Source organism: Hesperophylax consimilis, chromosome 29 (genome assembly GCF_061612785.1).
Source record: "Hesperophylax consimilis isolate HC1 chromosome 29, BYU_Hcon_1.0, whole genome shotgun sequence".
Taxonomy (NCBI): domain Eukaryota; kingdom Metazoa; phylum Arthropoda; class Insecta; order Trichoptera; family Limnephilidae; genus Hesperophylax; species Hesperophylax consimilis.
Genome location: NC_142864.1, coordinates 10,679,097 through 10,693,440, shown reverse-complemented (window position 1 = coordinate 10,693,440; position 14,344 = coordinate 10,679,097). Strand labels below are relative to the sequence as shown.

The window sequence follows — 14,344 nt, the reverse complement described above, 5'->3', positions numbered from 1 at the left end:
TATATATAAGATCGTATAATTCCCTTGATCGTGTCATGTCTTCCTCGGGTGTAATCCCTACTAATTATTAATTTTCTTCTATTCACTTTCGCGTCGTGTACACTCTTCCTCACCTTTCTTCATTCATAACGCTTTCATAATTCTTTTATTCTTCTCCGCATCATCACACGGTCATGCATGGTTTTACCACACATGCGCCCCAGGTATCAAACATATTAATTTTACAATTATGAATAACTAAAACGTTTTTGTTTTCTCCTCTGAAACACTAACCAAATTTCCAACAATCTAAAATAAATTCCTACTTTTAAATTAATTATTCGAATCTTTTAAAGTTGTACCAACCTAAAAGTTTTTTTTCTGTAAAAATAGTCAATAAGGTTACGTAGGTAAGTACCTACGCACTAAAGAAACTTACTGAAGGTAAGGATAGGTTCTGAAAAATAAAGTCAAGGATACATAAATAATGTAATATATAATTAGTATGAACATACCTTGTCTACAGGCATTGACGGACAAGCTCTGCACAAGTTCCAGAAAGACCCAATCATCTGGAATTCTTCTTTTGCACTTTTTTAAATTTCAAAAAAGGTTTCCGACCACTACGCGCCTCGCGGTTTAAATATATTTTTTATTACGGCAACACTGATTCATTTTTCCGAATTTGAAAACTCTTATAAACAGAAATAAAGCAAAAATTTGTCTGATTAGCGATTACTTTCAATGTTATACCTAAAAAATAGTTATTTATTCATATCATTGTATATTTTCAGGGAATGTGGGGTAAATTCGCAACAATCTTTAGACGGTTTCGTAACGTTATTATTATTCAGGAATGAAGCACAGAGCTATTAAAGCAATTGCCAAAATGGCGACCACTGTATTACATGTCTAGCTAAGTTTTGCCGCATTATTAAAAAAACAGATGTGAAGAACGCTACGAACTAGCCAAATATAAATCAGGCACGCATCGTGAAGATATGCGTATTTGATTTATAACGATTATTTCGTAATACAAACAAACTACATCAATTCAATTTAGTATAAACATTTGTACGAAAATCATGTCTCAACGAATTCGACAACGAATGACAACAGTAAAAAATATGAAAGTTTAAATGATTAAACAGTTTTCGTTTTCATTGGCTCTAATGACATCGAAGTTATTTAGATTAAAAGCTTTGAATAAATGATCATGTTTCCAGTTTACTTCATATAAAAATGGTCTGCTGTAAAGAATGAACAAAATATCACTAAAAAACTCACGACACACGGTAAAATATTAAAAATAGATTTTTTTAACTTGCCGCAATAAAACACACATTGATAATAAAATCACTGCGTTATAACACGCCCTACTACAAAACCCCCAATCTGACGTTTAAACAGCTGTACATAATATCTTCACTTCATTTTTACAATTAAAAAGAGAAAATTGCGGAAAATCGCTAAAAATTTCAATCTAGGTTAGGCCAAATATTTGCTATCCAAATTATGAAAGAATTTTATAAACATCGATGTTATGTCTAGTGTGCCGTAGGGCGTTTATTTTCACGTATTTATGCGGAAAATTTGACACCATTGCGACTTTTTAAACTACTTATTTACAGAATCAAATTAAATTATGTCAGGTGTTAAATTTCCTTACCGAAGTAAAACACTATTGACAGTAAAATCATGCGAAACTGTTCATAAAATTTTCTTCCTAATTTTTCCCGCAGACAATTTCCTGAACCAATCTATGTAGAGATTTTAAATGTTTATATATAATAACACACATTACAATATAATAAATCGCACATTTTTGATTAATATAAATACAGCGTTAAAAAAATCGTGACTGGAACTAGTCAATGCGGAAGAAAGTCGGCCATCTGATAAATTTGACATATGAAAACCGCATTAACGGCAGCGCAAAAAAACTGTTGCGGATTTTTCCCCCGCTCTCCCCGAAAGAATTAAAAGATTCCGCGTTATCTAATTTAACGGAGGTGAAGTACCTATTTGATATTATTATATTTTGAAATATTTAAAAAATGTTTAGGGGTAAAACAAACGTTTCCGGGTAGCGGCTCAAACGCGACTTGTGTCAAACCCGTTCGTTGGTATATTTCCCTCCGACCGTAATACTGTAAGAAAAATCAATACATTCGGGCCAATAGCCGGTCTGCTAACCTCCATAGCGCGGTTACCTCTATCGTCATTCCCAGAACATTTCCTTCCCTTTCACCCCTTGGAGATAGCTCACCCCGCAAGCAAGATGGCGATATAAGATCTTGGTCCATCTCTTCAATCGATATTATTAATAAATCACCGAAAAATTTTAGTGTATTTTCAGATTACACATAAAATACATACTATATTTTTCGCTCGTTAATTAAGATTTTGCTTATTCAAAAAAAGTTTTATCATACAATATCATCGTTGTGAAATTACAAAAAAAATCTTTATTCGTTATTAAATGCATTTATTCCTTTTATTACAGAGAATGTTTATTTGCTTTTTTCATTTTTTTTTCTAAATTGCCATTTGATTTCGCCACTACTTGCTCGCGACATCTTCAGTTTAAGTAAATAAAAAAAAAAACAATATTGTAAAAATTTTTGTCGCACCATATTATAATCTCTTGCAGATTAAAACGGCCATTTTATATCGTTCTTGTCAGCTGATCATAATTTATTAAAAAGCTGAAACGGCTCTAAAATCGGCGTTTAACGGGGACAATTAATTGATCCTTTTGAAAATGTAATATAGGATCTAAAAATAAATATTATTTCTTATTAATTTATTTACACGTGAAATAAAATTACCTTCGCAATTCTAAAAATATAACATTTCTGTAAACCCATAATTTTATATTATGTATGAAATTGATACAAAAAAAGGTAGATGTTATGAACTCAGAACCACTAAAGGGATGTACAAGGAAGACGAAAATAAATAAAATAATAATAATTCTCGGGTCGCATGACACCAAGGCCGGCTCTGTGTAGGCGCATTTGGAGCAGTCCGCTCCAAGCGTCGACTTGCCAAAGCGTCACTTAGTCAAAGCGATATAATAACCAACACTTAGATATTCGCCAGTTATTTACTAAGACAAGCTTGTGCTACATACGGAAAATAACCTGCTGGTGTTTCCACAACACCCTGGGATGCGTAGTCCCTAAAACTAGAACCACATTCGCTCAACGACAATTCTGGTTTACCGCTCCTAAAGTATACAATGCTTTAAACCCCGATATAAAGTCAATTAACTCCATATCCCTTTTTACTATCCGTGTTCAACCAAAACCTCGTTCAACATTGGCTATTTGAAAGGGAACGAGCCTTTTTTTTTAATGCATGAGTTCCTGACACTGTATATAAAAAAAAGTTTTAACCCTATCAGTTATTTAGTTTTATCTTTATTTCTATGTCTAAAATGGTTTTTATAATGATGTGCATTTTTTTAGTTTTTGTTTTACCATAACAATTTCCTTTCCGTTACGTTTTATTGTGGTTATTCTTATATGAATCATGTGTGACTGCCATAATATGGGCATGAGCCTAGTGTGGCAGTTAAGAAAGTAACCGTAATTGTACATTTTTTAGTATTTATAAAATTTAAAAAAAAACTCAACAACGTTTTTACTTGCGCCAGGCGCCGTTTGGCTCAGGGCCGGCCCTGCACAGTGCTAATGAGATTTTGGACGTGACATGTACAAATAATATGTTGTAGTTGCTTGGAATTTATAATCCCCCCCTTCTTGGTACGGGATTTGTCAATGTTCCCTTATTGATCTGACCCCCTTAGTAAATATCTTTACATTATCGTATCTATGCGGGCACAATTGGAGCAGTCCGTTAATACTTAACAGTCCTAACTCACCACCGTGTGATATTTTGCATAAAAAACGGCGCTACATAAAAATAAAAATCATCCGAATATTGTTGATTACGGTGATCACCTACATGGGTGTCTACTGGTTTTGACAAAAGGGGCTAAAATTTTATTTGCGCCAGGTGCCGTTTGGCCCAGTGCTGGCCCTGATTATTTGTTTCTCGTGACACGTCTGTATGGGATTGTATGGTACGCATCATGGTGATATGGGCCACGCCTAAATAACCCTTTGACAGTACAGAATCGTGTGCCACTATCATAACACTATTTTGCAAAATAAACATTTCTAGAGCCACTCGAGCGATTGGTGTCATACATATACATTTACCACATTATTTAATTAATACCATTCCTGAAAATATTAATATAGGAACTACCTGCTGCGGTTTAAAGCCAAAAAAGTACTAGTGATACAACTTACTGTTAAAAAATTTAACTTTAATTATTTGGAGTGGAAGTAGGAATAAAAGTAGCTTAACGAAAGCTGGGGTGATAGGGATTGTATGTATTGGCACAAATGAATACACTTTCGACAGCAATGTTCTTGCAAAGTGTGACTGAGATAAACCATTCTGTGTTGCGCACGAATTCTAATTAGCGAGAAAAGGACACCAAGAAAACAATTTGAATATTCAAAAAGTTTTTAGGCATTCGAAATCGTGTTCTGTTATTCAAATAGAATTTTTTTCTTTCTATTGGACTTTGCTTTATGAAGTCGAATGGTAAAATTAATGCATGCCGTATGCAAAAGATGCATCTGCTTGAGTATTATATTCGAATTAAACCATGTTTCGATACTATAAATACGTTAGTCCCATCCCTAGAGCTCTTATTGGAATATAAAGTACCTACGCATGAAATATCGCAGAGATCACAGACATGGCAACACCAACAAGGGGAAATACCTTCAGGTTGGCAGTTCTGAAATTTACAATAATGCTCACTTGTGTCAGAATTATATACTGTTAATATTTCATTGCGGAGCTGAATTAATTAATTATTTTGCGCACCATGTGAGTCACGAACTAACAATTTATATACCTTATTATGTTGTTTATCCGATGATGGCGTGAAAGCCCTGGAAGGTCGAGGCGAATCCGCTTTCTTTGGCTGCCAATGTTTGTGTGTCTACCAGACGTTCTATAACTTGTAACTTGACCAACCTTTATTGCCGAAAAACACTCCCTTGTTGTCAGAAAATATTCCCGTCCTGTCAATACTTACCTAGAAAAGTTTAATTATAAACAATTCAACGTATGTAAATGGTAATTGCTACAGAAATAATCTTTAGTTTTGTGGTATTAACCACGACAGCCGTAGACGGCCCAACTGTCTGGCTGAGTTTCACATCAAATTATTGGTTTTTCTCAATTTTTAACCATCAAATTCAACGAAAACACTGTTTAAATCATCGTATTCATGTTAAAACACTGTTTCCATCATTTTTAAAATGCAATTCGCTTTGAACGTTTTTGTATCCACGTAAAATAATGGTTGACAGTTGCGATAAACATGTATTGTGTCGTGTACGTCAATATTCTAGTGAATTGTTATTATTCTGAATTGAATTATTTATGCATACTACAAGTTATTACCTACTCTTATAAAGCATGTAAATCTCTTTTTAATAATTTTTCGATTTTTGTCCGTGCAACAAAGAACAGTATGTATAAATGTGAATGAAGCAGGGAATGTGTGCAAAGACTGGCGGTCCATATTCTGCCAGTAAACGGCGTTATGGTTAGTTTGGTACTTTTTACAGGTTTTCAAAGTTCATAGTGTCTTTACCTTGAGAATAATTTATTTATTTATGAGACATGTACCTCAATACACGGAATAAATTGTTTAAATATATATATACCACAACTAAAATTAAACATACTTATATGATTAAAATACTAAAATTTACAATGAGGTTATAGAAAACAATGTAAACTTACAACTATTTAAAAAAATTGATTTGGTAAATATACAGAAAAAAGGACACGCTTTATACGCACATTTCATTTTAAAAACACTTAGTATTATTTAGATAAAAATTAGAAGTAAGTATTTTAGCTTCCGTAAATAGAAAATAATGTATTAGGAGCTATTTCATAAAAAAAACGGATAATTTGACATCTTTTCTTTACACCATGTTTTGATATAATTATTTTTTTTTTTAAATTCAAACTAAGAACCTATTTTAGGATCATAGGTTCATATTTTGTGAATAAAAAAATTATAACTTTGACATCAATAACTATGGCCGCCCATTGAACAATCTATTATAATTTTAACGAAATAATTACTGAAATACATTATTTTGTAATCTGAATTACTTTTCATTATTATTAATACTACTCGGTGTTTTTAAAATAAAATGTGCATATTAAGCGTGTCCCAATTTTCTGTATATTTATCAACGATTTTTATAAGTTTTTTTTGATGATATTTAAAATATCTGATACTTCAACATATTGATTACCTAATGGTGCAACCTCAACTTATATATTCTTTGAGAATCTATAGTCAAATTTATACCACGAAAGTTGTATAAAGTCGATTCTACTTTGTGTTTATATTTCATAGAAGAGGTTGTTTTAACTGATCTATGCCATAGACTCTATGGAATAGATCACAGATCAGGAGTGATCCCGACTTAACCTGTGTATGCATGGTATAGGAGTATTTATAAACTAATTCGTATTGATATTATTGTTGTAATGAAATATATTTTTAGTTTGCGTGACTATATTCGGAACACAAAATGATATAAATTGCATTAATGTAGGGTTATCAAAAAAGGAATTAATGATTTTAAAAATAAAAAAAGACTCAGATCTCATTTAACCAATCTTATTAATGATTAAAGATTTTTCCTTACAAAGTTACATTATTTATAATAACGTTTAATGCATCTCCTTTCAAAGGGTTTTCTCATTATTTATTTCTCATTGGAGTAGCCATCACTTAATGGTTACACCAAAACTAAACGCCGAAAACTATAATAATTTAACTAAATATTTACAAAAAGTTCTGGCCCTAAGAGGAATAAATTGAGATAAAAATTTGTAGAAACAAACGAAAGAAAGACCAACTTTCCCGGTTTACGAAAAAACCTGACAATATTTAAATACTTCGTACTACCATCATTGTAGCGGGAAAATATTGCTTGTGCAGTGATGGAGGAATTAGCTGGCAATGCAGTTAACTCAGCATTTGTTAGCTCAGCTACGAACTTTTAATTCCTTCTGGCCATCTGAATAGTTATCTATGTCAAGCTGTAAAAGAGAATGGATAATTAGCGATGCATAATATTGGATAAGGTAGATTGGCAAAGTGTCATTTAGCTTTTGCAATAAAGAGGCGTGAAAAAAGAAATTTAATTTGTTTTGCAACATAGATTTTTCAAGGTACTATAAGTCCCCGAGAAAGATAATGATTCTAAACTTCTAGCTAATTTCTGATCACGAATTGGCCAATTTTAATAAATTTTGCATTCTTCACAAGAGTTCCTTCTGCCTGGAACCAGTGGTTCTATGGCTCCCTCCCATTTTGGGTGTTGTGATGCTGAAGTGAGAGGGAGGTGAGAGAGACAGTGAGAAGAATTTTGGGAAGTAGTTAAATATTCAGATCTTGTCGCTGAATATGGCTAATGCCATTTCAAGCAACTTTTCGACTTTCACCGGTTGAAAACCGGAGCAGAAAATCCTCAGAATACACTCGATTGACGGACGAAAATACGCAGAGCTGTGCGAAAATTATGTTAGTCGGTTTTGCTCAAATACCAGAAATAAAACTGTGATTTATTTATTTATTTTGTAAGAAACAAACAGCTTTTATATAATATGCAGTGATAGATATAAATATACAAGTTAATTGAAGTCAAGCCACAGAAGTTTCTTATGTTAAAGTGCATTAGAAATGAAGTTTTAGTTTCTTAAAATTAATTTGGTGTTAAAGGAAGGGGAGAGAAAGAGGATAGGAAGAGGAAAATAGGAAGAGGATAGGAGATGCTCCCGATACATTCCATACTCTCATATTAATAATCGATCGTACGCATTACTTCATATCGATATTTCTTTATGTTATTACCAAAAATGTCAATGCTGTAAAATTTTTTATTATATTGTGCACATATGCGAGGAATTGGGGAATTTTTTCGAATGTTTGTTCTATACGAGGGTAGATAAAATAAATCAGATTGTCGGGTTGATCTATGTTTTATGCAATTGTTTTATGTTTTTATGCAATTGTTTTCTGTTTACCAGATAAATTGTCTTATCTATTCTATATAAATAAAATAGTAAATGTTCGTTTGTTCAAAATCTTAAATCTGCGAAAGTAATTCAACAATTGTTTTGAAATTTTGACACAACGTTGTATTCGAATACGCGTATGTTTTTACATATCTATACTATATAGATGTCACCTGTGACAGATAAAAACTTTTATTGAAAAACGGCGCCATCTGTTGGACGTAAAACAACTCGCTCTATTGTTTCTCAGTTACAGCCAGTTAATCATATATATTTCATGTTTATATGGTAGATGTTTCTCCAAAATAGTTCAATTTATCAACAACAAAAAAAAACAGTCAAAAAAATATATTTATACAAATTTAAAAACTATAGTGATTTGTTTTTGGGTTATTATGTCGTGCTGCGCTACCTATTTCTTTAGCCAACATTAAAAATTACAAATCTGCCCTGATGATGGATACTGTAATGCTGTCCGAAACGTTGGCTAAAGAAGGAGGTAGTGCAACATGGCATAATACCCCAAAAACAAATCAAAATATTACTTTTGGCCGTGAAAATCTCAAATCATACCTAAATTTAAAAACTGGTTTATCATCTCTAAACAGTATAAAATAATGTCGCTATCCGCGTCTGTCTATTTGTGCGCTTAGTTCTTCTAAACTACGCAACGGATTTTGATAGACTTTTCACTATCATTTAGAGAATTTACTCCGGAAGGTTTATGTATATAATACATACATATTATTTGTTTATTTATTGACGCCCTATTGGGCTTTTAAGTACATAACAATTACAAATTTCAGTTTTAACAACAGTATAAAACAAACAACAGAAAATCGAAATAAAATATAATGATTTCTCATACATTATTTACATTTAAAAAGTGGTGGACTAATTTGGCTTTAAATGTATTGAAGTTTAAATTAAATATGTCAGCGACATCACTTAGTTCATTGCCCAACCTATGTATTCTTTCTAACACAGAATTCGTAGCGAAGTTATTGTTGTAGAATAAAATATTCCGTCTAGTATATTTTGGAGGTATATGTAAAGATAGCAAATTTATAGTGTCAGGGCAGTCCAACCTTGAATGAACAATTTTATATAATAAAAGGAGATCAAACATTTTTCGCCTTTCAAATAATTTCGATGAGTTGAGTTTACTGCGTAAATTGACATAATTGATTTCAATAATAGGAATACCAATTTTGAAATTAATAAAACGTAAAAATTCATTTTGAATTTTTTCAATTTGTAAACAGTGAGGGTTGAAATGAGGACACCAAATGGTTGAATTGTATTCAACCTGACTTCTAACCAGAGACGTGTTAGTAATTTTATAGTTTTTATGTTATTAAAGTCTTTAGCGATTCTTAGAATAAATCCAAGCATTTGTAATCCTTTACTGGTAATGCTATTAATGTGATTCAAGAAGCGTAATTTGGAGTCAAAGATAACTCCAAGGTCATTGAATTCAAAGACTCTTTATTATATTTATAGAAAGTAGAGAACGTCTCCGAGCTTTGCCAGACAAGTCAGCTAGTTTCTACCTAAACCTGAACTCTACACGAAAAACAATAATCAAAAAGTGTTTTCAAATAAATAATAACCTTGAACTCCTTTGAAAATACAAATATTTTAATTTTTGGGTCGCCGTTGAGTGAAAATGAATTTTAACATGCACAGATAAAAAGTTTTCTAGACAATCAGAGAAGCTACATTCATGAAATAAATAAAAAAATATATATAATCTACAGTGTTATTAGCGCAAGTGTTTCTGATTTTGTCCACAGTTTTCGAAGCATAAAGTTTAAAATCGTATCGCAAAAAATTCCAGAACGGATCATATTAGAACGGTCTAAAAAATAAATATCTCTGGAGCACGCTCTGTGTTTGGTTCGTTAAACAGTGGCGATACTGAGTTTATCGCATTTTATAGTAAAAAACATGTTTTTATTGCAATTCATTGTTTATTAACATTATTGCCATCTCAATATGTTGGTAAATGTCATAGACATATGAATATTAGTAGACCTGCCCTAAGTGATTAAAAGCGTATTATCCCCACTCCCCATACCGGTTCCATTGGAGCCGGCTGGGCTCGCGTATGGCCTCAAGTGAAATTTGAAAACGTGACGTCATCATTCTTGTGCGAACTATGGTCGAGGCATCATCGGTTCATTTTACGAAATAACACGGCAAAATGTTGACTTGTACTATGAAAACTTGTAAAAATAGATGTGAAAAAGAGAATAAACCCAATTGTCTTATTACATTCCATATATAAGCATTATTTTACTTTATTTTAAGCATATTCACATCGTATAATATAGATCAGTTTTAGAAACATATAGGTACTATCACATCGAGAAAAGTCTGGACGCGAAACACAAAGCTGGTTGGTTGCTGGGATGTAAATTATGAACATTTATAAAAGTGTCTTAACTAAATACTTAAACGAAATATTCGACTCTGAAAATAGAACCGAATTTTTTTGCCGAATTTGGACTTTGCAAATTTGTTCATAACGTGGCGAGTAATTTGCGCTCCCATGTAAAAATGTCTATTCATTCAAAAGCCGATTTTACTTTTAAGAAGTAAATGGTGATATTATAATGCGAGATGCCTATTTACTGTCAGATTGATTTATTGACGAATCACAGTCAGTCTTACGCCCTTCGTTCTTCAACAGTTGATTTTACCCCTCGCCATTATCTTCTCGTCTATTAATTCCTATGTCTGTGGTAAATGTTGAATATCATTGCACAAAGGTATTATCAAATTCCTTATCTTAATCATATAAATACAGTGATTTTTTTCCTAGTTTTCTTGTGTGCATGTTTGCACTGTTTTCTTATTCAAAAGAGTCTAAAAGTACAAGTATAAATACAAATTCAATGTATTTTAATATAAATCTTATTGTGATTTAACTCGAACCAATATTTCTTATACTGTATTCTCCAATTATTCAACAACTACTATAATCCGTTGTTATGTTTACTAATCGAAAGTAGTCCATGCGACCAGGTGGCGGAGTGGCGAGCGCACATAGATTGTCAGCACCCTGGTTTCACGATCCACTCTCGCGAACCGGCTGCCTGTGTGGCGTGGCGAGCGACCATAGAAGATGCATGAGTATGAATTTTGAAGAGCGGGCATCGTGTCTTGAATCTTTTTCTCGCGACAGACAAATAGAGATGGTAGATTCCTGAAATCGATAATAGGCTAACCGTGGTTCCAGTTTTCAGTTACCGGAGACCTACATAGAACCGCTTCCTGTTCCAGATACTTTCTGGAACTGGAAGGTTGATCGGTAATATCCTAGATTAAACGAAAGTGAAAGTATGGTGACGGGTAATTGGGTTTTGAGTTGTGTATGATCTGATACGGCAGTCCCGCAAAACCCACTCACGATAGTGGGTCATGAGCAACCCAAGTAAAATCATCGATTGACCCAACTCTAATTGAAAGCACAAAATCAAGCTCTATATTTTAATACGTCGTATTATGTCTAAATCAGATAGTCTGCCGTGTGCATAGACTCGAGCGCCAAACTTTGTACACTAGCACATTGGGTTATCTTACACTCTGTTACTGGATTACTCTTGCTGACCATCTTACCATTCACCAGGGTTTATTACTGGGATATGTTGTGACGCTGAAAGGGAAGAAAATGAGAAGGAGAAGGTTGGAAAGTACCCGGCTATTCAGATCTGGTCACCAAACATGGCTTAAGCCATTTTAGATGTTATATTGAAAGAAATCCCACAAATTGTATTTCATTATGAGTAGGAACTGACAATGTTTTTTTGTTCCAGAAACCAACAACTTCTAAACAGCAAATTATCACCAGTGAGTTCCATCGAAACCAAACATCGACATGGTGTTATCCTGCCTACGGAGATTTGAACGCACGTTCAACACTGCCGCCGATAATATATCCGTCGCCAATACAACTTAGCCGTCGAATTACGTACATTCCTTCTTTACAAATCACTCAAATTCAGAACCCTATTCCATTTAACCATAGAAAAATCTATCCAAAAGATAATCAGATATTTGAATTATAAGAACTATTCCATTTAACCATAGAAAATCTATCTCAGCTATTTGAAATATAAGAATTACATATTCCATTTAACCATAGAAAAAGCTACATATTCAAAAGATATACTGCTATTCGAATCGTGAAAATTATATATTCCAATAATTAATCATAGAAATCTTCTCACTCATCTAGGCACTCATTCTGCAATTTTTAAATCAATAATAGTTGAAAATTTTTATATTCGATAATAATATTAATAATAATAAATGTGATTCTAAAGAAATCTTAGAGCCCTGTAATCTCATCGTTATATAAATTAAGTGTGAATTAAGTGTACATATATATATATATACATACATGTATTTAAAATTTGCTTAAAAAAGACTGATTTCTCTATTCCAGTAGATTCTACATTAGATTATCATATTTTGAAACAGTTTTGTATAAAATACGGGATCGTTTAGGACTCTGTATATTTGTTTGTGGGGGGGTGTTGAGCGCCGTATATTTTTAGACCGATGTGAATATATCCGGCAAGATTTTTGGGCGCGGGGGGGAGGCGAGGATGGCGCGCAAGGCGGACTCATCTAGCCGCCTCATCACAGTGTCGGTAGTGGGACTATCAGGTAAGTTATTTTTCAAAAATAAAAGTAAATTAATAATTTGATTATAAACTTAGACATCCAAATTGGTAGACTTGCCATATAGACATGAAATGCTAAAAAACGATTGAGGTGAGAATTTTATTTTCGAGAACTGAACAATGCTAGTAAAGTTGCTCGTATACTGTCAGATTCATTTATTGACAAATCAAAGAAACGGAGACACTCATACCGGCTCCGCGCAACTAGGTTTGTTCCGCTTTCCCTGATTGGCTGATCTACCAATTTGAATGTCTGTGGTTTTCTGTTATGTTCATTGTAATATTCTGACTGTTTTATGAAATACTATCAATGGATTTGACGTATTTTGTCCCACGCAATGTGAATTTGCAGTCTAATAATAGTAGATGCGCTCATACTGTCATTCTATTTACTGATGCCAGCAAACTGGCCTGAATGATATTGCCATTACCGTATGATGACTGGACACTGTAATTGCTAGCATTAATCATCATTTCTATCAAATACAATCTCCGCAAACAAACGTAATTAACCTTACATCATTTTGTTCACTTTTGATGCAATAATTGATCTTCAAATTCAAATAAATTGTTCCAATTGATTTAAAAAAAAATTGTTCCAGCTGGTTTTTGAAATAGTTAATTCCAATTGATTTCTGCAAAAAAGAGTTTTACAATTTATTTGTAATATTCCCGCATCCATCTCAAATCGCCCATAGGTTATATTTATGTACTTAGAATTATGATATCAGGAAAGTTAAGGTGGGGAGAGGTAGAGGGTGCGGATGAAATGAATCAATTAACTAATTATTTTGATGTTTCAAATTGCTTGGATGTACGTAAATTGGTGTAATTATTTCATTTCAAGTCCAACCATTTAATACTTATGAGAAATAATTCCAGAGTATTATTTGTGCTCTAGTCAATGCAAATGACCCCTGTGGTGTAACGGCAAAAACTTTGGTTGAGCGTTTAAGATTCTTGACTATGAATCCAGAGTTCTCCGGTTCAAATCGCGGCCTGCGCTAATAAATTGTATTTAATTAATTTGTGTTATTTCACACTTACCTATTTATATAAAGTAGAGTATCTGTGGCATCGACATATTTATTCCGAGATTGGTACAATTTTGCACACTTCAAAACAAGAGGAGGGTTACTATCTACACGAGATTTAAACAAAAACCACCCCATTCCCTTTTCAGAATCTAAACAGAAATTCTAAATTCAGAAATGGCTTTAGTCGTGTTTGGCGATCAGATTTAAATAGGTACTTTCCAACCTTCCCCTTCCCCACAACCATAGATAATAGAAACAAGGGAGATGTGTCATGAAATATTATTAGTTTGAAACTTCATGCACTATGCTTGTAGCCTGTATTGTTCACCCATACTACTGCAAATTTGCGTCCACGCACAGCGGTACACAACCTTTGTTTCTACACCTATTGATAGTCCACTCTTTGTTATGTTTGGTTGAAGCTCAACGACAATCGACTTGCTTCCATGCCATATCTCCCTTGGTTTATATAAACTATGCTCACAAATAACC

At 33.1% G+C, this 14,344-nt stretch overlaps 2 protein-coding genes across 14 annotated transcripts in view; one reads left to right on the top strand and one right to left on the bottom strand.

Annotated features, from left to right (window-relative positions):
• LOC149409872 (uncharacterized) overlaps nt 1-2,115 on the bottom strand; it is a 188,642-nt gene extending 186,527 nt beyond the window's left edge. For 4 of the 7 annotated variants that reach the window (XM_089649241.1, XM_089649249.1, XM_089649248.1 and 1 more), the window contains exons 1-2: nt 2,001-2,074; nt 495-673 (exon numbers count right to left, since the gene is read on the bottom strand). In XM_089649241.1, coding sequence (XP_089505367.1) covers nt 495-551 — 57 coding nt within the window. In that variant the 5' untranslated portion in view covers nt 552-673; nt 2,001-2,074. Of the gene's footprint in view, nt 1-494; nt 733-1,648; nt 1,731-2,000 lie in introns of those variants that run through there. The other 3 variants (XM_089649242.1, XM_089649243.1, XM_089649244.1) reach the window with 3 other exon arrangements.
• A 2,686-nt stretch (nt 2,116-4,801) lies between these two features.
• RhoGAPp190 (Rho GTPase-activating protein 190) overlaps nt 4,802-14,344 on the top strand; it is a 110,397-nt gene continuing 100,854 nt past the window's right edge. For 5 of the 7 annotated variants that reach the window (XM_089649197.1, XM_089649198.1, XM_089649196.1 and 2 more), the window contains exons 1-2: nt 4,802-4,893; nt 11,943-12,798. In XM_089649197.1, coding sequence (XP_089505323.1) covers nt 12,738-12,798 — 61 coding nt within the window. In that variant the 5' untranslated portion in view covers nt 4,802-4,893; nt 11,943-12,737. The remainder of the gene's footprint in view (nt 4,894-11,942; nt 12,799-14,344) is intronic. The other 2 variants (XM_089649194.1, XM_089649193.1) reach the window with 2 other exon arrangements.